This window comes from Cupressus sempervirens, chromosome 8 (assembly GCF_028749045.1).
Source record: "Cupressus sempervirens isolate cs-2001-9-10 chromosome 8, ASM2874904v1, whole genome shotgun sequence".
In the NCBI taxonomy this organism is placed as follows: domain Eukaryota; kingdom Viridiplantae; phylum Streptophyta; class Pinopsida; order Cupressales; family Cupressaceae; genus Cupressus; species Cupressus sempervirens.
The window spans coordinates 841,383,162-841,409,595 of NC_143125.1; the positions used below are offsets into that span (position 1 = coordinate 841,383,162).

Consider the following 26,434-nt stretch of genomic DNA (forward strand, 5'->3'; position numbering starts at 1 on the left):
TATGACCACAAAATCCAACAAGAATGGCTGTGTGTCGATAGTTACAAGTTGTGCCATCAGGGTCCCTAAGGGCTTAATCTTGTGTTGATTTACAGTAAGTAACTGAAATGTAGTTGGCCACAACGTAGGTTGTCCCAACTTTTTCCATACATCCTCTAGTAGTACGTTTACTCTTGACCCTCCATTGACGATTGTGTACGTAAGTATGGTTCCCAGGATACCCATCTCTACTACAGCAGTATGCCTTCCCATTGTGAGTGCCAGTAGCAATGGGTCTATAGCAATCACTCTGCTACCATCCTTTCCTGTCTCCTTCATTGCTTTCAGGAGTGTTGTCATGCTCAGTATCGTCATTTGCAACTAAGGCATTGTAGTAAGGTCATTAAATTTCATAGGAACTTCCATTTGCATTACCTGTAATACCACACTAAACACAAGAAATAAATTAAGCAACAAAGAACAAGTAAAAAAAAAAAATTTATATAATGCCACATAATCCAAGTACAAGAACAATGAATGAGCCACTCTCAATTCGTAAACCTCAAAATAAAAGATGATATCATCCATATAAATTTCTACCATGACTTTTATACATATTGAGTACTATACAATAATGAAGAATGATATCATTCTTAACGCCTATGTCCAATATATGGACCCTATAAGAACAAATTCTGTTTCAAGATACAACTTCAACAGTAATCCTTTAGCTACTTGTTAATCACCTTGAAGCACCTGAAAACACACAGTGTTGCAACACAACATAAAGAGGGCTCAGTACACACTCAGTTAAAAAGCGTAATCCACCTGCATAAATGTTAGGATAAACATATACATAACCATAATGCAGATGTCTGTTCCATTTAACATAGTGCAACTCTAAAACTAATATGCAAGAAGTAAACATTTACTTAACAATGCATAATTAAACCCGCACTAAGAATAACCTGTAAATGATTCATATATATACTGAGGTGTCATCACTATGGTGCTAAGGTTCTGCATCCATGAATGGTATGCTCGTAGTCAGCTCATAGCGGAATTCTCTATATACTCATCAAATGATGTAATAGAGTTTTGCCCTAGTCTCCGTACTCAACCATTAAGGGCCATTTATCTTTACTTATGTATTTAACCCACCCAGTTCATTTTAATGTTTTCACTGTATTAAATAACTGAATAGGATTAACCAAATTCAGCCACCCCGATATATGTTCATCACAACTATTCTTACAATTCACATCAAACACATATTCTAAGAATGTATATGCAATGGATATCAAATCAATTAACAACATGATACTACATTCTTCATCTAATTGTAACTCATCTTATTCTGCCAATTTCAAAGGTAAATTTTAGGTCATTATAGCAACAGGAACGGAATGTATAATATTAAGATTACATAAATATAATTAAACTGTTATATCAGCTTAATAATACTTACATATCTTAATACAATAAAATCAATTTCGGCTGCCATAATCAACCAGATTTATCTTCCGGAATGACTAAGATTACAAAATTCAAATGCATATGATATATTTGCCTAGAATGAAGTTTCATCATTCATATATCATAAGTACCTCTTTTCCATTTGAAACAGTTTTGAATTGATAAAAATAACAGAATACATCTTAATAATAAAAGAATTCTATATCATGTTATTTTTATTTCAAAATCATCATAAAAATGCTAGTGAAATAATCATAGCAAAATAAAACATAATTGAAAGATTTCCCTATTTCCAAGTTCAATCAATGATTTAACAGAAGATAATTTACAATGATACTGTCTACTTATTTTAAATTTGCAAAATTCTAATCTCTACCCACAGTAAAGTTTCAGGCTATTTAAAACCTTTCAATCATAATTCAAATACTTGATCACAAACAAATGAAATCATGTCTTAGCATTAAGATGAATAACCCATTTTAACTAAAACAAACATCATTATTTAACTCACCAATACTTCAGTGTTTCATACTGTAACAGCTAGCATCTTAATTTTGCTATCACAAGAAACTGTTGACAGAATACTATAGTTCTTTTCCATCACAGCATATGATAACTCTAAACTCGTCAATCTAAATATCCCCTTTGAAGTTATAAGAGTATTCAATACAAACAGGGAATCAGTTGATGTTAATTAATATAACTTCGATAATGGTTTTATGCAAACTGATTAACAAAATGTCATTTGTATCGAATAACAACAGCAAATCGAATTTCCACATATCCTAAGAAATACCTATAAAGTTAATGATTGATTGAACCATATTAAATAACAGCAAATGTCATCTGTTATCATATGACATTCTCTTCAAATTCATTGACATATTTAAAAACTTACGACGTCGCTATGACTTTCCAATAATGATTCAAAACCTCGTCTGCGTTTTAGATTCCAAATGACAGTTCGATACACTGTATGCTTTTCCTGCTAATCAAAAACTTATATGTGTTGTTAAGATCCGATATCTCAAATCCAAATTGAAGGTTTGTTTCTCCACACCTAAATATGTTTATTTTTCCAAATCAAGTTCGGGTTTCTCATTAAAGCTTTTGCGCACAGTTACCCGCAAACTATTTGACATAATGCTTGAGTCACAGTTTCCATGATTATGTGTTTAACACAATGACTATTCTTTTTAACTTTAAACAACAATTTAACCTAACGATCATGACTAAGTTTCATCTAATCTATATGATATAACACCCTGCCCAATTCGTAAAAATCATTAGGGATTTATGTTTGTGACCGCAGATTTCATGCAATTCGTTTGACAAAATAACTTACAATAATTAACACAGAGGTATGGTACACACTAAGCTTGTCTCTATAGTAATCGATAACAACATGTTGCTACACATTTCCATAATATGAAGCAAAAACCCAAATGAAAACTTTGTTATTAAAGCAACGTCTCCATACACACACTTAAGTATGGGAATATACAAAATTCAACAGTATACATGTCAAACCTTGCATACTTCCAAGCTCAGGTGTCGATATGAACCATTTAAATCTGAACAAATTATATTATTCATATATTTCAAAATCAAATGCAGTATAAACAGCAATAAGAGAGTAGGGTTAGAAAATGCCCCTACGTGAGATTCAGTAGACAGAAAATGCTCAACACAAAGCTCTGCAATGAAACTCAATGTGAAAGCCCCAGATGCCAAATCAAAACCACACTTCCCAAATGTTGTAACTAAAAAAATAACTTGCATGCAACCTCGGCACAAATGAAACCGAATGAAATGCAACAGAATATCTCGCTGTGAGCAACTTAACTGCGTTTATCCTCATAAGAAAGTATCTCCTTCCAACCAAAACCCTTCATAATGCTGACTCTTCAGCAACAGAACACAAGTGTTCTACCAAGCAGTGCAAAAAGGCCAATTCTCGGCATAGCTACCGCAGAAAACTTAATTCACAAATGTAATGGCCGGCAAAACCTTCAGTACGTTATTTCATGATAAACATGCATTCAATACACAACACACGTCACAGAGCCGTGTATACGGCAGTCTCATTGCCACTGCCATTTTGGGTTTTTTAAACAATGCAAATTTTACCTCTTTTTAAGCATTCGAAACCCATTAATAAAACAAAATAATGTGTATGCTCTACCAACTGCGGTTGATTAAACCCTTAATAAAAACAAGTGAACTAAAGTCATGAATCAAAACCAACTTAGGGTGAGATGAAATTAGAGATATTTAAACCCTTTCTACATCATTTGCATAGATGTTATGCCAAATTCACCTCCAAGGAAAATAATTGATCTTTTAACAATTTATATATATATATATATATATATACAAGGTAAAGTTCAACCTCAGGAAAACATTTGATACCCTAACATCGTATATTTCTATATGCAAGTTTTCAAACCTTAAAACTTAAATTTAAATTAAGAACTTTTAAACGTTTAATCCTTCCAAGAAATCTAATTTCTACAACCAAAAATGTCAAGTATATAAAACCTCTCAATTTATCATAATTATAATAACTATCAAAAATATTAAACCTTGATAGTATTAAAATAAATAAATAATTTAAAATCATAAGTCATCTGTCAAATCTAAATAGAGTAATACTGATACTGAATACATATTCAACAAAAGTTTCATGTTCTGCTAAACAGAATATAACCAAGTTCTGACTATTTAATCAACATATCAAACTGAAAGAAACTTAATAACAACTAAGTCCTAATCAGCAGAAAAACAGTAGCAGTGGTCAGGCATGACATCGCCTGCCTTATAATATTTTGTTCTCCCAGTTTCCTCTTCGAGGTGCCGGCAGTGTCTTTTGCTTGTAATTTTTTCGTTTCCATTTCTTTTTCCAACTCCGTTCATGCTTGTTGCAACCTCTTCATTTCTTCCTCTGCATCTAGGTACATTGGCTTCTTTACTTGTTCATGAGTGATGGCTAGTATCTTCTCATCACATGCTTCGATGCTTAACAAGTTCACCCCTTGCTTAGGGCATTTTGAATCTTTGTGGTCTCCTAGACTACAACACCTACACAATAGCTATGGTGTTTCCTTTGTGGTACAGTCTCTGGCGAAGTGGCCCCAAAGGTTGCACGCACAGCATTGTATCATCGGCCGTCCAATCAAGTCATATTGTATCCGACTTTGGCCCCCATTATTGTGATTATTATTATTGTTACCACCTCATCCGCACCAGTTATTGTTCTAGTACCCTCCTAAGGCTGCATCGTTGTTCGTGTTCATTCCGGTGGACACTTCCTGCATCAGTAACACTTACTAGTGTCCCTTTGACTTCATATTGAATGGGCATTCCTTGGTGGAATGTCCCGCAATCTGGCAGATATTGCAAAATTGTTTTTTCAGGCAGGAGCCCTTTGTGTGGCCCTCCTTACAATTCGTACACCACAATTCCCCTTTCACCAAGTCAAGATTCTTTTTCAGGTTTTTAAATTCCTTCATCATCCGTAACATATCCTTCTACAATGCTCGAACTTTCTTTCTTGATTTTTCGTCACTGCTGCTACTTTTGGAAGATGAATCGTCCAAGTTCGACAATTTGTGTCTTCTTTTTTCTCATTTTCTACTCACTCTCCAGATCCATCACCCGATTATACGCATCTATGTACGATGTTGGAGGTACAATCTTAGTGTCGGTGGTAGCCCTTCAACAAACCATTATTTCTTTAATCCGTCCACTAGTTGGCTATCCATTGTTCCCACCAACTCTTTTAGCCTTCTTGCATACACACGGATCATTTCATTCTTTCCCTGCTTTGTATAGTATATTTCTACCACAATTTCATTATCGTCCCTTAGTAGCTAGAACTCTTCTATAAATGCCTTCCTGACTTCTATCCATGTAGTTAATTTATGTGGATCGGCATCCAAAAACCAATCAATCGCAACGCCCCGTAGGGTGGCTGATAACAGTTGGACCCAGTCATTCTGGTTCGTTACACCATTCACTGTACATATTGTTTCACATGTTTTGTTGTGTCTGATCGGATCTGTCATCCCATCATTGTTGAACTTCGGCAATTTTTCCTTTGGTCCTATCATTGCTGCTTTCTTCTGAATCTATGGTACCTGTTATATACCCGCGTTGTTCTAAGCACCCATTTTGTTCTGAGTACCCTTGTTGTTCTGAGCACCCATGTTGTTCTGCACAACCGCACTGCTTCGGACAAACACCCTACTTTGGACAACCGCAATACCCAATGAGAAAAGATCTTCCTCAAGTGAAGTCGTTCGATTATCTACCTATATCCGATCATCAGGTATATCGAAAACAAAGAGTTCACTCCACACTCGTGCTCCTTCGGCACTTCGAGCCATGTGAGGTACTTCCCTTCCATTCGGATTCTCTACCCTTGGCGTGTACAAGTTAAGGAACTCCTCCCTTGTGTCTTCCACCAAATTCAATCACTGTCGAGTCTCTTCTAGCAATTCCTCGGCAGTTCTCAGTCTGCTAGGTGAATGCACTCCCTTCGTCTGTGCTCCTTCACCCCCTCGGTGTCCGTCAGTAAGTTGTTGAAACTTCTGTCTGCGCTGTTCTTATTGTGCTAAAATTAATACTTCCTATGTCATGCGTATCTCATCCTTATCTTTTATCTCATTCCTATCTTTATTAAACAGATTCAGCATTAATCTTCATAACACTTCCTTTCTACCAAGTTTGACTGGCAACGATGCCAAATGTTTACCGTACATGGTAAAAGGATAATTATCGCATGTAGTGTAGTAAGATATAACACAAAACAGATACTTTATTCATATACGCAATATGCACTCCAATGCTTACAATATGATTATGATGATGGTGTCCCAATAGTCCCTTCTGGACAGTGTACATATACTTTCCCGAAGGGGTGACTCAACCATCATGTGCCCTTTCGGATACACTTCCACCCATCGGCTACAATATAGAATTTACCGACAACACCATTACCCAAGGAGTACCTAGTGAATGTCATGTGACTTGACATTCAGAAGGCCATTAGTCTAGATATCATAAATGATATCAAAATGTTGAATATCTTTTGATCAAAGATATTCTTATATTACATGGAGGTAACATTTATTCTCCCTAGCTAAGAGGTAGTGTTGATGTTTGGTAACTTTAGTTGGATAAACCTATGAGACTAAACTATTGAAGTGTGCATGTGTGTGTGTGTATTAATATGACTATGATTAAATTCGTTATTATATTAATGAACCAACATGTCCCATGAAGGGACATGTCTCTTCTTGGTTTATTCTCCATATAAATGAACAAGATCATTGCCTTTGGAAAACACATGCTGGATAGGCAGTGTCATTACATTTGTAGCGATCTTCATAAAAACAACACTTAGAACTTAATAAAATGTAATATTAGAGAAATATTAAAGCTTGTACATCACAAACTTTCATAGATATATATATATATATATATTTCAACAGCCAAGAAACATCAAAAACGTAACTCTATGAACATATATCTGCACTCCAATATACCAAAAAAATAAACACCAGACTTGGTAAACTGAGAGAGAACTGATGATAAAGTGAAATACAGTCACAAAGAAATGAATCATCGTGACATGATTCAATAGAAATGACAGTTCAATTGCATGACACAGAAAAATCAACCTATGCACTTAACATAAGGACCACATAAAACTTGCTTCAAAAGAAAACAAGCAGCGCACAGGATTATTCCAAACACAAGCAACTGTAGTAACATTAACTAAGCCTTTGTAATCAGTATTTACAATTCTTATTCAGTAATACCAGCAAAAATCAAAGCAGAAGTTGGTTTCTAAAAGTACTATATCAAAAAGCTGAAAGACAACACATTAGTTTCTCTAGTATGATTCCAAATAATAGAATACAACAGCAGCATTAACTATTGTACAGATTTCTTTCCATTTTGTTGTGAACATTAGTTGTGGACATTGAGTACATTTTTACAGGGCAATACTGAAACATCCAAACATGCTGACTGAATAATACTGAAACGAATAAAATTGTTTTAGAAAAGAAAGAAATCTTACTGTAGTGTCTCCATTGCCACCACCACTTGCATCAAAGTTTCCATGCCAACGACCCTTCAGTTCTGCTAACCCTGGAAGTGGTATGGCTTCCAGAGTTCCCTCATCAGTACCAAGGCATTTATAGCCTTGGGCAGCCTGTACAATTACAGAAATATCAGCATTCTCAAGAAAGCAAACAATATAAAAATCCAAATAAAATGTACTTTATCATGTCATTCAACACTAGATAGATTTGAACAAAGTATCTTTGTTTTCTTATTATTGATAGATTTCCTAAGAGAACCGAAATAGATAATTCCCTTCATGATAAATACCCAAAAGAAAATGTCTGGCAACAGTGTTAAAGAACACGTCAGAAACTGGAGTCAATTTCCTTCAAATACATGAAAACATACATCACAACCATTAATCAAATTGTCAAGTTCATGAAACAGATAGCTACCTCCAATTGTTTTTTAAGATTCTCAGCATGAAATCCAACGTTTTGTACCCCTTGGATGAATAACTCCTGCATAATAACCCAGAAGTAATCCTCAGAACTTTAGATAACAACGGATAAATAATTCAATTTGATAACACAATCTAAATGCTCTTAAATCCTTTTAGAAAAATCACAAGTAAGCCTCCATGTGAGTGTAGATTCAAATGGAAAAACAATAGGACACAATAAACAGATTTTGCTAGAGTCAATTCACTCTTTCAGACCAAATAGCACCAGGAAAGAACCAAACAAAAAACTCCTGAATAAATTTTCTAATGTTACAGATAGAATTGATAGGTAAATAAAAAACATTAGGAAAATCACCATTCATAAACATGTTTTTACAGAACAAATTTATTAAACATAAAACAAAAGTCCATAATTCCACTAACCAACTATTCTAAGAGATAGACCCCTGGAATAAAAAGAAAATAATCACCAACAAAATTTATGATCACATAGAGACTGCATTAGTGAAGAGAATACAATGATATTGATATAAGAAAATTGTTAGAATTTAACTTTCCTTCGTCCATGAAGTCCTAACTGTTGTCGGTTAAAAGTATTATAGGCAACAGGTAGAGTTGTCTAGTAGGGCCCACGCCTCTACCCACTTGTTAAGGTACTCGGTCGCTACCACGATGTACCTACATCTTCTGGTTATATTTACCTTGAGGAGTCCGACAAAGTCCAAACCCCAAACCCCATCGTTCAAATAACTCGTGCATGTAAAGGGTTGAGAGGCATGAAATCCCTCTTCAGCGGTTTCCCAGCTCTCTGACATGTATTGCATGCAACGACCCACTCCCTGGCATCGTTGTGCACGGTTGGCCACCATAAGCCTACCAAAAGTATCTTCCGTACAGTTATATATATTAGATTTATTATCTTTTGTGGGAAGTTCAACTCAACTTTTCATCCTCCTCTGTGGATATTTTTTATATTTATGAAAGCTTTGTTGTTAGTAAGATACCTAGAATTATTATTGTTTTTGTATTTATTAACTTAGACTATCCTAGACCACCTCTATTTTCAAGCTAACATATCTTGGACTGTAACTTTTTTCTTATGTGTCTGAATTTTCCTTAGAAGGAATATTTGAATTTAAATACTTTTGTTTGCACACGTGTGCACAACTCTTGCGATGAATTATAGGACACACTAGCACACAGCAGTGCAAGGTGGCAAACACAGAAACTTGGATTTTATGCATAACTCAAACTTTACTTCTATAAAGAAGAGGTTCTTCTTCCTCGTTATTTAGGATTCTACTTACTTGTCTACATACACATTTGTTTTCTAGTAAAGAGATTGTAAGAATGGAGATTTTATCTTGCCATCTTCGTTAATGCATGTGGGGTTTTCTTCCATCATACAGTTTCAGCATGTCATGGATCCTGCCTCACATTTCTTGGAGAATGAGTTATCAGTTTGGGCCCTGCGGCCTACCTGTACAGTTCTAGATCTGGCGCAAACTGTGGGCTGTCCAAGGTCCCATTCCAAACTTTTGTATCTGTCTAGAGTCTAGACAAACAAGCATCCCCATTGTGAACTCCACTGTCTTTCACGCCCAGCCAACAAATTTGACAAAAAAAATAATAATTTTAATTTAACTTTTGACTAAGACTAAAAACCAACAAACACCACCCTAAACCCTAAAACATGGATTACAAGAAAGAAAGACTTTGCAAACACAACACAAGATTTGAAGGAACACTTGCAAGCCCATGAATTATTTTTTCATGAGGTTGGGATGCAGGTGAATACCACAATAACTATGGTCATGATCTTTACCTTGAAGAAAAAGAAGGTTCATAGAGAATACAACTTTGAAGGCACCCCTTTATAAGTGGCCAATGAAATTAAATCCTTGGATCTTGATTTCCATAATAAACTTAGTTAGGAAACTTGCAGAGCAAAAAGGTTATGAGGGGGATAGAAATTATAACACTCACTACAGAATAGATGTAGATAAGATAAGACTAATTTATTAATATCCAGCAAAAGAGCACAAAGAGGGTCTAAGAGACTGCGATAATCCAACCAAAGAAGCCAGCTAATAGTAGAAGCACCAAACAGTGCCATGGGAAAGAGCAGAACCAACAACTAAAATCAAACAAAAAGAACTACAGGCAACTGCCAGCAACAAGCGAGGCATCCCCCATGTAATGTCCCCTCTTTAGTTCGACATGGCATTGATCATGGATTTGCCTATTCCAGACTCTCGTAGGCAAATGGTGTGGAAAGAGAGTCAATTCTGCGGATCAGATAGTCATATCTTGCTCTTGAAGAACTGTTAAGAGGTTATATTTTATCATTATGTGATATTGGGGCCCACATGTTATAATTTTAATTTGAGTTGCACTTTTTATTTTATAAAATTACTTTATTCTAAAAAAAGTGCATTATAATGAGAAATTATAAAGGATGTTTCTAGAAGTTCTAGCAACTTCTTAGAAAAGTGAATAAATAGAGGGTTGGGCCTCTCATTTGGACATGTTTGGATTGGAGAACTCTTCTACTTCTTCATTGTGAAGACATTTGTGGACTTTGGATCTGCAAATTATTCGATCTTTGGGAACGAATCACTCCCTTGGATTGGCGACTTTGAGGGTGTGAAATATCACCTGAATTGTTGCATAATTGGAGTTGGTATTCAGCCATCTCATTGGAGCTTATTGAGAATTCGTTGTTAGGGTTTGTTTTTGGTTGGAATAAGGATTTCAGATTTGCCCTATCATTGGAGAAGCATTTGACAAGAGTTTGAAGACAGAATAAGTGCATTTTCAGAATTGGCAAAGCAGAGTTCGAAACCACATAATTGCTCATATCTCCTCAACCCCTTGGAGTTATTTTTTTATGGTTTTACAGGGTTACTACCTAACCCTAGGCGCCCATTTTCCTTGCATTTGGGGGTCCCAAAACCCTAATATTATTTTATTTCAGCAGCCGTACAGGTACGGCCTGGTACGGCCCTGCTAGTTTGGGCAGCAGCAGCAAATTAAGGACAGTTTGGGGGTGCGGTTGGAGGTCTTCATCAACGACCTGCAGCAAAACGTGGTGTTCTTCCATAGTTCTTCAAACCAGGTTCTTGCATTCTGAAATATATGTCATTTTTGGGTAAATTTGCTGTCATACAGTCATTGTAATAGTCAGTCCAGAATTGGTAATAAAATAATTTCAGAATTTATTGCATTGTAATTGAAATATAGTTCAATGGCTTCATATATATTGTAATTCTGTGATTATATTCTGAAAGTATCAAATCTGAAATTACCATATTCTGAATATTGTTACTGTTGCACGCCAAGTGTTTGACAAAATTCCTAAGTTCAGTTTGAGGGTTTCTGTGGCCTTTATAGTGAGGGTCATTACACCCCACCAAGGGGAAGTCCAATACTGAAGAATATAACATAGGGTGAGAGGAGGACTATCTCTGCACTGAGAGCAACGGAGGTGGAGGGTTGGGGTCGCAAATAACTCCTGCAAGGCCTCGCAAACCTAGTGTGCTCAGGGGTCCGGGACAAAGCAAGCGCTTGCTACCTTGAGCTAGGGAGACCATCAAGAAAGAGGTGATGAGTTGTGGTTTGCCTCACAAGGGACTAAATCTATAGGCTGTGCTCCTGAAGGCTCGTGGTCTTCTGAATGTAAAGGGCCAAGCATTGCTTATTAATATACTAGAAGAAGGAAGAGAGAGGTTGGCGCCCTCTGAAAAGACAACAGAAACTCCCTCTAATCTCTTAGAAAACGGGGCACTAGAAGATAAAGTGTGTCTCTATCTCAAGCTCCTCCATGTCGCAAAGATGACAAATTTGGTCCTCCCTAGCAATCGGACGATTTGTTTGGATACAAAGCCAGTGAGAGCCCACCCTAAATGACCTTAATGAGATACAGAGCATGTGAGTCCAATATTATGTGAGGTATGAGGGCAATGCAATAATCCCATCCTGTAAGTCGATGGGACTACCCTACATAAAAGGCAATCCTAGGTCATAACCCCCCAAGGGAGTTGATCCAAGTTATATGAATATGCTACATGTAAATTTCCATTCTAACATGCTCGTTCAACTCCTGACGCGAGGGAAGGAGATAAATAGGTGCATCCAAAGAGTACAAGGAAGGAGGAAGGTAGTCAATCTTGATGCCCACCAACCTCAACAAAACAGAAACCTAGGCAAAGAAACACAAGGCCCAACAAAAGGATTGACTTTTGCAATTGCCTCTGACGACATATAAGCCAAATAAGAGTACAAGTGTCATTTCTCAGTAGCATTTGCAAAGCACTGAAGATAGTGCAGGAACTAAACCCCTTCAAAAATAGCTCTAAGTCGGAGAGGGTGTGCCCCAAACTAGGCCAAAATACCATTGTGCAGGATAGACTTGTGACATCTAATGATACGCTTGAGAAGAAGGATCCAGAACCTCTCCAATAAAGCGAACTCAATTTATTTTCAAAGGCTTAGACATAAATAGAATTGCAGCATTACAACTTCTTAGGTGATTCAATTGAAGGGCTTGAATTGGTTATGTCTAGATTCGTTGAAAACGCTTTAAGAGAGAGGCAACAAGCACACACATTCTAGAAGATGATTTGTTAGATGACTAGGCATTATCTAATTTTCTTATTGGTTATCTTTCCTTGAAATTTGTTATACAAAAAATTCTACTGTTTTGTTTCATTATATTCAATGATTTGTAATGAACCCGAATTTTGGGATTGATATCAGTCATTTCTTCTAATGAAGACTCCTATATAAACCCTCCTTTCCTCATTTGTAAAGGGAGCTATTGGAGAAATTATTTCTGAGATATTGCCGAAGTAATTGCAAATTCATTGATGATTCATGGTGAATACTTGTATTGTTTTGGAGTGATGCATTGCTTCCTAATTACTTAGAATAGGACTTTCATATGTTGAGTAGTAGTAATCTATGTTGAGTATATAAGATAAATTTATTAATGTCCAACAAAAGACCACATAGCAAGTCTAAGCAACTGTCGAGAACTAGAAAGTAGACAGTGTTGTCGATAAAATTGTAAATCAACCAATGGACCCCTTCGAGAAGGTTCTTGTTATGTAACCAACGAGCCCTTCAGTAATTGTCATGTAGCCGATGGACCTCTTCGGGAAGGTTCTTCGGAAAGTATATATACACCCTTCCAGATCATTGTAATCATCATCATAAGCATAATGTAATGTCTTTGGCATATGCGAATAACAAAAGGAGCATTGTTGTTCTTGTTTATTGTCTATATGCATTAATCTATTTACCATTTGGAACCATTTTCCAATGGACCTGGAACGAAGGCAGAGGAATGAAGACTAATGCTAAATCAGCTGAACAAGGATAGAAATAAGATAAAGGGAAAAGATGGAATACTCATCGCACAAGAAAATTTAATTTTGGCACAACAGGCCAAACATAGACGAAGGTTTCAGCAGCTTGCCAACGGACACCGAAGCACTGAAAAATTGCTAGAAGAGACTCGACAGTCGTTGGATTTGGTGGAAGAAACAAGGGAGGAATTTCTTAAACTGCATACGTCGAGGGAAGAGAATCTAGACAGAAGGGGATTAACTCGCATGGCTCGGAGTGCCGAGGGAGCACAAGCGTGGAGTGAACTCTTCGTCCGAGATACACTTCCAGAACGGACAACTTCGCTTGACGAAAACCCTTCTTCACCAAATAGCACAACTGTCGGAAAAAAAAACGACTATTCAAAACAGCATGGATATGCAGAACAATGCAAGTGTGCAAAAAAACGCACGTGTGCAGAACAACGCGAGTACACAAGTACCTCCAACTCGAATAGTAATGGCTGGACCAAAGGAAAAATTGCCAAAGTTTGATGGTGATGGAATGGCCGATCTAATCAGACATTGTAAGACATGCGAAACGATCTGGACGGTGAATGGCGTAACTGATACAAATGAATGGGTGCGATCATACCAGTGTTAGTGCACCGGATCCTATCAAAACTCTGGTCCAAGCATGCTTAACTGTGGAATTCTGATGGGATCCAGTGCACTAACACTAGTATGATCGCACCCATTTGTTTGTATTGGTTACGCCATTCGTCGTCCAGATCATTTCGCATGTCTTACAGTGTCTGATTGGATCGACCATTCCATCACCATCAAACTTTGGCAAACTTTTTGATGAACCTTCTGTAATAGCCTATGCGCCCCAAGAAAGACTTTACCTCTGATTCATTTGTGGATGGCTACATTTCCATTATGACTCTAAGTATGTCTGGATCTGTAATTGCAAGCATGATGCAGTCAGCTCTAGACCATTAGCTCATGGGGAACCTCCTATCATGCAGTGGAGACACTTGGACTCAGCCTCTGGGCAAAAGGGCTCAACAGGACAAAAGAGACCTCGGCTAGATACAGGAGGGACAATGGCCGACAGAAGACATCTTCGGAGGAGAACAACATGGGAGAGGAGGAAGGGGAAGACGATGACGAAGAGGTTGAGATTGTTACAGGCACTCCCTTATTATTCCTGCGCCCTACACTATCCACCACTTCCTCTTTGGTCCCAGCGGGTCTTCACATGGCTCATATACCAAGGTTTGGATAGACACGGCAGCCGATAGTGATGACTGCAACACCCCAGTAGGCGATTACAGTAGCAGCACCCTGGCAGCACGAGGTAAGGCCTCTTCCAATCCGACCAGCAGTTGGGTTTGCCGTGGAATTTGCGTAAGTGGCAGCCCCTGTTAGCCGAGAGAGTATGCCAACTCCTGCTGCAGCACTTCCGGTTGCAGAAACCATGGCACCTGTTGAAGCACAACCAGCACCAAAATTTGTGGCACCTATAGTAGAAGTGTGCCGGAGGGGGGAGAAGAGACTTCCATGAAGGTACTCAACTTACCAGTACCAGAGATAGCAGAGAGCCAGAGTACGCCTGGTGTGCAGTTGGATGTAGTAGGGTCGGATGCAATAGTTACGATGGATGCAACACTCTTAGCATCACCCGAGCGTGACAAGAAGAGTAGAGTGCAAAGGTTGAGTACTTACTTGAGTATGCAATTCCATCGTACTCTAGTACCTCGGATGGCCTGCATGCAGACACCTACGCGAGACGAAATTCCAGAGGGAGATACTCAGCAAGAACAAGTAGCGAAGCCAATTCAAGATGAGGGACTGTCGCATAGTGTCGTCGAGCGTATGGCGGAAGCAATAGAGACGGCTATGGGTGTAAAGCAGGAACATTCAGTAGCACGGGAGACAGGGATGAGAGAGACATTTCTTGCTGATGTAGCAGCTCTAGCGTCTCGAGCTCGCCAGGTGTTAGCTTCGACGGAGGCTCACACATTGGACTCAATCGTGAAGGAGCTAGAGAGAGTTATATCTTTTATGAGATTGGGATGCCCAACTGCCTTTACTCTCTGTTTTGAGGAGCAGGGATGCCCAGATGTGGAGACTGTAGAGATGCGGTAGGATTGGCTTTGATTCATGAGGTAGTGAAGATATACAAGGAGTCGTATTACACTCTTTGGAGGAGCCAAGCAGATCAGGTAGCAGCTGAGAGGGCTCGGGAGGAGTCAACTGCCAGGTTGGCCTCAGAGAGAATGACCTGGGAATTTGAGAGGGCAGCCCTGTTAGACAGACAAAGTCAGCTACAGAAGTTAGCAGCCGAAAAAGAGCAAGTGGCAGCAGGAAAGGAAAAAGAGTTGGGGGAAATTGCAAGCATGATGTAGTCAGCTCTAGTGCTTCAGATGGAGGCAAAAGCAGAACTGAAGGTTAGGAAAGAGCAAGTCTACAAGCTACAGGCGGAGCTGAATGAGTTGAGAGCGCGGACGGCCACTATGCCAAGGACACATCCCTCTGTTTAGTATTTATGTATTGATGTACTTAGGTTATTTTGAGTTTTGTTGTATTGTTGTTCGGAGACGACTTTTCTTTTTAGGGGGGATGATGTTGTCAATAAAATTGTAAATCAGCCAACGGACCCCTTTGGGAAGGTTCTTGTTATGTAGCTGACAGGCCCTTCGGTAATTGTCATGTAGCCAACGGACCCCTTCGGGAAGGTTCTTCGAAAAGTATATATACACCCTTCGGGATCATTGTAATCATCATCATAAGCATAATGTAATGTCTTTCGCATATGTGAATAATAAAAAGAGTACTATTGTTCTTGTTTATTGTCTGTATGCATTAATCTATTTACCCCATGCGGTGAACATTTGGCGTCATTGCCCAATGGACCTAGAACGAAGGCAGAGGAATGAAGACTAATGCCGAATCAGCTGAACAAGGATAGAAATAAGATAAAGAGAAAAGATGGATATGCACCACACAAGATTTAATTTTGGCACAATAGGCCGAATGCAAACAAAGGTTTCAACAGCTTGCCGATGGACACCGAAGCACTAAGGAATTGCTGGAAGAGACTCAACAGCAGTTGGATTTGGAGGAAGAAGCAAGGGAGGAATTTATTAACCTGCATATGCTGAGGGAAGAGAATCCAGATGGAAGGGGACTAACTCACACGGCTCGAAGTGTCGAGGGAGCACGAGCGTGGAGTGAACTCTTCGTCCGAGATACACTTCCGAAACGGACAGCTTCGCTTGACAAAAACCCTTCACCAAATATCACGACTGTCGAACATAAGACGACTATTCAAAACAACACAAGTGTTTAGAACAGCGCGGGTGTGCAGAACAGCGCGAGTGTGCAGAACAGTGCGGGTCTGCAGAATAGTGCGGGTACACAAGTACCTCCAACTTGAATAGTAATGGCTAGACCAAAGGAAAAATTGCGAAAGTTTGATGGTGATGTTATGGTCGATGCGATCAGACACTGTAAGACATGCGAAATGATTTGGACGACGAATGGTGTAACTGATACAAACGAATGGGTGCAATCATACCAGCATTAGTGCACCGAATCCCATCAAACCGACCCAAATAAGGGACACCAAACAATGTCCAAAGAAGAACAGCAAAAACAAACAAAAAACTGAGCAAAAAATAGAGAGAAAGAGAAAGGAAGAGGAAGGGGGAAGAGGGTACTCCAACAAGGAGAACCCAAGCCCTAGTTACAAAAATTGTATAGCCAAGAAGAAGCAACAGTAAAAGGATGATTTAAAGAAAAAATAGGGGATGGCTTAGACTACTTCCACTTCACAAGAAGGGGAAAAGAAGAAAACAAGGGTGTTCACAAGAAAGAACTTAATCGGGGGTTCATGATCTGAGAGCAATTGGTGCTTAAGATGATGCCTAGAACCATGTTGAAAGTGAACCATTGAAAATGAGGCATCAGGCTTACAGAACGCATAGTGGCATGGTGCTAGTGTCGATGTTCTTGTTGAACTTGTAGTGAGCGATCTCAAAGCCTAGTGACCTTCTAAATGTATAAAGTGAGGCATCTTTGATCAGTGAATGTGAAAACAAGTGGAGAGGGATTGAACACCCTTGAAGAAGTAGTAAAATCTACCTCTAATCTCATAGTATACAGGAAAATGGAAGATGAAGTGCTCCTCAATCTCAGCCTCGCCCATTGAGCATAATTGGAAAATATTGTGCTCCCTAGGTAGCTAATGGTTAGTCCAAATACGAAAGCGATGAGAAGGAACCACAAGGGACCAAGAGGGCATGTGCCCAATGATAGGATAGGTAAGAAGGATGAATATTGAGCTTGTCCTTCAACTCCAAAAAGCACTATGCATAGAAAATGGTCTTTGGGTAAAGACCCCTCTGACGGATTAAGTTTTAACCCAAGTAGTGTGAATGAACTGTCTATATATGTCAGTCTTCATACCTTTCTTCAACTCATCTCCAAACTAGAGAAGATAGTGGGGAGTGTCAAGACAGTACTGAAAAGGAGAGAGACAATTCATATCAACTTTTATGGAGCCGAGGAGGGCCAAGGCCCTAACAAACCAACAATGGGCCCATCCTGCAGAAGCGAAGGTGACAATGATCTCAGAAGGGCAATAAGCAAGGTATGGGTATCTAACATGCCCCTCTCTAAAATCAGCAAAAACACGAATGACCAAAGAACCATAACCCTCATTGATATGCAGTAAGAGGGCCGATTTCAAGGTACTTGTTGGTTCATGGTGAAACATGTCCATACATTTTGGTACTTGTTGATTGCAAGTAAAAGTGTAAGTTAGGTTGAACTCATTGCAAAGAACTCGACCTTGATTGCTTTGTGCTCATTGATTTGCATACATTATGGTTTTGGTGTGTCCAAGCAATTAAAAAAGCATCCATGCACCCTTAGAAGATAGCAACTTCTTATGTGTGGTTTCTTAAGTTGGAGAACCAAGGATTGCTTAGTTTCATCGCATCATCAATAGTCTCTTGTGTTGGTAGAGTTAGAGATAGAGTAGCTTGTTCATAATCCTCATTAGAACTAGTTGAAGAACTCACATTGCCAAATCATTCGTATCTAGAAAGTAGATATTCCGCTGAATGAATGTTCCTCAACCAATAAGATAACAACTATATTTGGCATGAACTACATTTTGCATTAAATGACAAGAAAGAATACCAATTGACTACAATGTGAAAGGCAAAATTATTAATTTATGCTTACCTTTGACCTTGAGAGAACTGCAGGATCAATACTTCTAGAAAGAAGACGAGCAAATGGCAGCATTTCAGCAACTTCAGCAACAGGAACTTCTAACCTCAATCGCCACCTTCCCATAGAAGCAATGAAATCTCCAAGTTGTCCAGCCATTGCCCTCTTAAGGAAACTCTCTCCTTTCTCCCTCTCACCAGAGAAACGATCTCTTGTTCCAGGTAGAACATATTCACCTTGCAATTCATATCTGCTGTAAGCTTGTTCCAGAACAGACTTTTCAATTGTAATCTGCATGACAGTTTACCTTAAGAATGTCAGGAAACATAGAACCAATCCACAAACAGAAAAGAAAATGTAATGTATACTCCCAATTGGTTGAAATGAGCAGCAGACGGATGTGGAAAAGATGAGGAAAGCAGCCATCCTACTAATTACAAAAAAAAAAATGTTCCCTAAAAAATTCTAACAGGGGGGTTTCCCCAGTTGCTGGTCAACATAAATTCACAAATAAAAGCATTAACAAGCAGACCTACTCTCGAATCCAGAAAATACAACTTCAGAGAGAAATAACAGTTGTTTGATTATGGCAAAAAAAATATTTAGAAAATGTTTCTTTTTTCTTTTTTCTTTTTTCTTTTTTCTTTTCTTTGTATTAAGGATAGTATATCAAAAAGGATTACAAAATATTTGAACCTTCAGACCTCACAGGGAATTGTAAAAAACAAGAGACCACGTAGGATTACAGAATAGTGAACACAATTTCTGTTTTCGTAGAAATGTCTGATTATATGTATAAACTTTCAAAACATATTCACTGCTGTTTCTAATACTATTCCTGATTTCATCTTTATACATGTTACTAGCTTATGGAGGGAGACTGCCAATAGTTTCTACTGTCAATATTTTCATCAAGTTTCATGCAGCCGATAGCTGGATTGATATGTGAAACACTGTTAGAAAATGTTTAAATGAGCAGCAGCATTTAAAATTAAAAACCATTGAAGACCTTTCACCCATATTTAAACATAAACAGAATAATTCATACCAGTAAGCACAAAAGGTGGGACTACTAATTCTCTTAACCATTAAACTCAAGCAAAACAAACTGTATCTATCAGTTGGAATTTTCAGAAGATCATTACTAATGAAAAGTTTACACTGCCAATCAATGAAGTGATGAATGAGATTAATGACGTCCATGAATGATGAGACCATCAATCTATGGGACTAAGAGTGTCATCATTAACAATTTTCAAGTTCCTTCCATTAGTGGTTCTTCTGTACTGGATCTTGAAAGAGAAACCTGTGAGGCCTCCTCAAATAGCTCATTTCAACTGTTTACATCAAATTGTTTTCATATTGCATATGGACATTGCCATATGCTGCACACTCAAAAATGAAAAAAATGAAAAAACGCACCTCCAACTGCCAAAAAAATTCACTAATCAGCTAGGCATTCCTTCTATATCTCCTGCCAAATAATGAAGCTGCATCATCTGTGTTTAGCCTATAGGCCCTATACTACTAAACTCAACTGTCCAACACTGTATTCTTCTCTTCACACATGACATTGTATTGTCCTTGCTTCTCTGTTGTCAATTCACCCTACAAATTAATAGCCTTAAATTACTATTCTTCAATTTCATGTGACAATGTTTCTTCTATGCTTCCTAGTGTTTCTCAATGAACCACCCACCTTCCATTGCTTTTTGACAATGTAATCTCCCCTTCCTAACTTGTTCAGTGCAGTGGACAGTTAGCCCATTTAGTCTGAACCTATAGACTAATGTGTTTAGATTAGCGAACTCTGGAGTAAATTTGGAAGAGTTCTTCAATACTTAAAATTTTTATTAAGTCAATTTCAGGCACCGACTGAGCCAACTTGGAGAATTACTATTTTTTTATGCCAAAGTGTAATGTGCCCTTTTAAGCTAACTCGGAAACCCAAGACAATTAAACAACTCCACCTTCTTACTTTATCAAATAATTGCAATTAAAACCGAGTAAAGATTTTGCACAAGATATCAATTGCTATTTCTGACGTGTGTGTGAGAGAGATTGAAATTAAATGAATAGCAATGTCTTATATACAATAACTAAATATGCTATGAATGATATTACTATATTACTTATATAATATACAATATGATTATGCAATCAATATGTATTGCTTTCAGCATAGGATTGCTATGTGTGACATATCACTTTGACTATGCAATATATTGATACCGCCAACTATGACATGTTGCTGTTTCAGATTTATATCTGTTTGCTTGCAACTCAATGATGGATGTTATTTCTGATTTAAACTCTCTGAAATATGAAATGTTTCCAATTATTGCCTGTACCAATGATATTGGTGTGTCTAATCTAATCTTTATAAATGTGCAATGTTTGGGCTGTTCTTGATTAAAATCTTTAGATCATAAGCCACCGATTATGCCAAGAGGCAATTGCTCTAATAGATCTGATCCAAGCTGTATTAAGAAAATGAGGTAATATTCCCATGATGCTTTCAGTAACCAATGAATAGGATGTATATTGTCTCTTCCCACATGTCCCTTTGTTAATTGCACCTTTTAGTAATTAAAACTGATTTGACATACAACTAACACAGTTTGGTTTAGGCATGTTGATACTAATCAATACCGTTTCCTTTATGAAGGTAATCCTTCCTTAATTGATAGTGTATCCGAAAGTTAATATCTGTTAGCTAACTGTATTAGTCTTGTTTAACTATCGCTAGTGTTTAGTCAAACAGTATTAATCCCTGTCTTAGCCAGTAGTGTTATGACAATATCTGATCCTTTGACTTGGACATAAATCAATACCTCTCCCTAAAAATTGTCTGGTAATGGTGAACAACATTAGAGTTGAGGATAAACTAGAAGGCGCCTCTAACTTTGTTTCATGGAAAATTTGGATTATAGCAATACTTCAAGAACTTGGATTGGAGTCATTTATATAAGAAGACAACAAAATGCCTGAAGACAAATCAGAAAAGACAACATGGAAGAGGCGTAATAATAAGGCTAAGAAAATAATCATTGATGGAGTTAAAGACCATATTTATCCATTAATATCAAAACTAACTGCTTATGAAGTGTTCAAAACTATTCAAAACCCATATGAGATGAGCAATGCAAGCATGTTGCTTACCGTAAAACAGCAACTCATAAACATCAAAATGGATAAAGCAGACACAATTTCATCTTATTTATCAAAATTTCCTGAGTTAAGGGACCAACTCTCTACTATTGGAAATAACATAGATGATTTGGAATTATCTCTAATAGCCCTTAGAGGATTAACAATGGTAATGACCAACTCTATACTATTGGAAATAACATAGATGATTTGGAATTATCTCTAATAGACCTTAGAGGATTAACAATGGTAATCCTTTATTCTATGCATTAGTCATCCCACCCTACATTTGATCAACTCAAAAATGATTGTACTCAACAAGAGTCTTGATCAATCTCAAGAGGTATCATCCCTAATAAAGAGGAAGAGATTCAAGCAAGAGGAAGAGATTCAAGCAATACATGTAAAATCAAATAATAAGAAATCCATAAGGAAGAGAGGAAAGAAAAACTAGAAGAAAAGAGATCTATCAAAAGTTGAATGTTAGAAATGTGACAATTTGGACATACTCACATGTATTCTCCAAAAAGGAAGAAAAATCCTATCAACGTGGCTGAAGTCAAGGAAGCAGAAAATTCACTGTTCCTACTTGCCTTCAAAAAACCACAATAAGTGAGTTAAACACCAATAAAAACACTTGGATAGTTAATAGTGGAGCCTTTAGGCACATAACCAGATTTAGGGATCAGTTTGAAAATCTTGAAGGATATTCAACCGAAGAAGTGACAATAGGAGACAACTCCACATACCATGTGAAAGGAATTGGGACCTGTTCAGTGCAACTAAATATCGGAGTTAACTTACACCTAATATTAAGATTATAGCTACAGCCGGAGTGATTTAATCATAAGGTACAATGTTGATATATATATATATATATATATATATATATATATATATATATATATATATATATATATATATATATATATATATATATATATATATATATATATATATATATATATATATATATATATATATATAATATTATAATTATACTACATATATATATATAATACATATGTTATATTGTGATTTATATTATTAATATATATTAACTAATAATGATTAATCATAGAGACATGTTTCCTACTCTTATATTTATAAGAGATTGGGATCTGCATTTGGAACACACCTATAACAATGGCAGTGTTAGTACATTTGAAGCAATCCCAGAGAAAACCAACATGGTATCAAAGCAGGCTACAAATGCAATCATGGACAACATAAAGAATACATGGAAAATTCATGTAATTACTCTAGAAATGAGAACTGGGTACAACCCTTGCAATCACCACAGCTACTGTGATGGTGTTGAATCCAACATATGTATAATGTAGATGGGAATTGTCTTCAAACTGTCATAGTTTTACAACTATATTCCTAGCTCAATACTCATCAAAATTTATCTCCCACTATGGATAATGAATGTGCACCCCCGAAAACAAATCAGCAATTGAAGATTGGACGGTAGAGAAAAGAAAAGAACGGTAATATCATTAGACATTAGAGATATTCAATACAGGATATATTATATGAATGAGTAGAGGTGGTGATATTATGAACAACATAATACAAAAGGAACGGAATAGAGAGAACAACCAGACCAATCATCATTGAATCAGATATCTAGATATTCAACACTAACATGCGATCAGTGATGAGAGTATAAAAGAACTCCCTACGAACTGGAGTTGCAGATGGAGGGAATTATAAATGATAGGAGCAGCACTACAAGTAAACCGAACAAAACATTCCCCACACATAATTGAATACTACTAGTAGCCAAGTCATTGCAAGTTATGTATTTATGACTATCTGTTTGCTATTGTGGCTCCTTGAATTCCTTCATGTGTCACAGGGGATGATAGAAGAAAATGATAAAGGTGATGAAACATTGAGAGCAAATCGTTGTCATGATTATCAACCAATCTAATTGCACAGTAGTGTTTTGGACAAAGAGTTGCCACGTGAATATAATTTTGTGACGATATTATGGGGTTCTATTTGACATGTTACATTCAATTGTATGTTTAAAATTAGGAGTCCCAATATCCATGCGGCTTGTTTTTGGCATATCCTCACTTAACTGTAATCACATATGGTTTACAAAATTCATCCAATGATATGCAATAAAATTGTTTCCAGGACAGCCTATGTGGAGAAAAATGCAAACATACATTAGAACTGTCTAAAAGGTGACAAGAAGTAAATCAACACTTGTCCGAGTATTAAGAGCATTCAAGGTGAATTATAAGACAGTTTTTAAGAGGACCCGATCCAATATTTTATCAATAATATATCATCACAGAGAAAGTAAAACTATTCTGTGACAAGCATTTTTATATCTTGTAAACTGGCTAATCAGGAATCCTATAATGGTTCATTCCCTATGTTCGCTCTGTTTGATGGTCTTTGTTCAATTTGCAATTCAGATTTCAGACCATTGAAATGGTCGTACGATGCAAGGGAGTTCGTACACCTAATTAGAAGGGAAAAAGACAAGCCGTACATGATTTGAGGGCCATATGTTGAACATCCAGATGTTGTACAGTATGCAACTTAATGATGGTCGTACGGTGTGGGATTAGGGAAGTGGATGTAATACAATGGAGGGGTATTAGTTGGCCACACGGATGAAGGTTGTACGGTAGGAAGAGAGGGTCGTACGATGGCTAGAGCAAGTCGTACGGTAGTTGGAGGTGAAGCAGGAGACAAGGAAATGGCCATACGATAGGCCCAAAGGGCCATACAGGAGGGTGATGGAAAGATGTAAGGCTAATTATGTTGGGCTACAATGGCAGATGATGTATGGAACAAAGGGGAAATGCTAATTTCTGTAATCACCAACTTATGGATCCGAATTCATGAAATAAATCCAAACAAAATAAAGTTTGAAACGCGAATAACCTTCAATTAATATTTGCCAAGAAATGGTGCTCCAATTTGCCAGATCCGAGCAAAGTATTACATGTCCAAATGGAATAGGGTGAGGGTTGAATCCCACAGAAACTGCATGAGCCAAATAGGGAAGATCTTTCACTTCCAAAATGGCGAACAATCTAGAACTCCAACAGGAATTCACAGTACATAGAAATAATCCAAAAAGCATACCTAAAACAGTAAAACTACCTACAAGCCGTCCTTAAATACCCGTCGGGAAAAATTTCCGAGGGTGTTCAAAGATAGTCGACAGAGATAGAGACAAACTACAGAAACAAAACAAAAATGGGTCCGAGATATATTAAATCAATTGGCCCATTAACAATAGTTTGATAAATGATTTATTTTATAACAAGGACATTATCCTAAAGCAAATGCAATGTCGGGTGCTGAGAATGTGCTCGCCCTCCCACATCGTGTCATCAATGGCAAGTGTTTACAATGCACCAAATATTCCTTCATCATGCAATTTCGCAGGGTCTTCTCACGTACTTCGATGATCTTGGATGGTTCCAATATGAGCTTTCCTTCTTCATTAAGTAGTGGAAGGCCTGTGGCTACCATGACGTTCTGCCCCACGACCTTCTTCAGGCATGAAACATGAAAGATGTTATGAATACAGCTTCCCTCCGGAAGCTCCAGCTCGTAAACGACTTCACCAATGCAACGAACTACGCGATAAGGGACATAAAATCGTGGCTTCAATTTTTCTTTTCCCTTTTCCTTCAATCAGGATCGTTGATATGGCAACAGCCTAAGATAAACTAAGTCCCCTACTTCGAAACTCATCTCCATCTAGTGTCTGTCGATGTACATTTTTTGTTAATTTTGTGCCCAATGTAAGTTTTCCTTCAAGTATCATAGGATGTCCTGTCCCTCCTGAAGCTAGTCCCTCATACTTGGTGCACGATTGTCTCCCAGCATTGTTTCGATGAAGGAGAGGGGTTTGTACCCATATAGAGCTTTGAATGGTGTCATCCCGATGGACATGTAATACATGGTGTTGTAACAAATATTCTCCTAGGTGTATCCACTTGACCCACACCCATTGTTGTGCCGAAACATAGTTTCGAAAGTAACCTTCGAGCCACTTGTTCACAATCTCCATTTGTCTGTTTATCTTAGGGTGGTAACTAGTACTTGGTGACAATTTTGTCCCTACCAATCGAAACAGTTATATCCAAAAGATACTGATGAATCGCCCATCCCAGTCACTGACAATGTTTCAAGGTAACCCGTGCAAACGAAAGGCTTCTCTAAAAAACAAATCAGCAACTTGTGTGGCCTGAAAATCTGAGGGGATGGCAAAGAAATGTGTGTACTTTGTCAATTAGTCAACCATCACAAAAATACAATCCTTTCCGTTCACCCTGCGAAGTCCTGTTATGAAATCCATCAAGATACTTTCCCACTTATGTTTTGAAATTAGCAGAGGTTGCAATAACCTAGCAAGTAGAGTATGTTCAAATTTGTTCTGCTAGCAGATCGCACACTCTCTTACATACTGCAATAGGTCTTCTTTAAGTCCTTTCCATGAAAACCTCTCCTGGAGACTTCTATAAGTTTTGAGGAAGCCTAGGTGTCCTACCAACAGTGAGTAGTGTACTTCCTTCAAGATTTTCTGCTTCAATTTGGATTCCAACACTAAAAGTATCTAACTCTTATAGTAGATGATGTCATTCACCACTTTGTACTAATCATCTTCGGTGTTGCCATCCATTAGATCACAGGAAAATGTTTTTTTGGAATATTCTACGAACAAATGTGCCTT

General features: G+C 37.6%; 1 protein-coding gene across 1 annotated transcript in view; it reads right to left on the bottom strand.

Moving 5' to 3' along the window:
* The window catches only part of EMB2410 (embryo defective 2410), a 279,730-nt gene that overhangs the window by 117,030 nt on the left and 136,266 nt on the right, over positions 1-26,434 (bottom strand). Inside the window, exons 15-17 of the mRNA XM_089795541.1 lie at positions 18,580-18,858; positions 7,986-8,051; positions 7,544-7,678 (exon numbers count right to left, since the gene is read on the bottom strand). Of these exons, the coding sequence (XP_089651667.1) occupies positions 7,544-7,678; positions 7,986-8,051; positions 18,580-18,858 (480 nt within the window). The remainder of the gene's footprint in view (positions 1-7,543; positions 7,679-7,985; positions 8,052-18,579; positions 18,859-26,434) is intronic.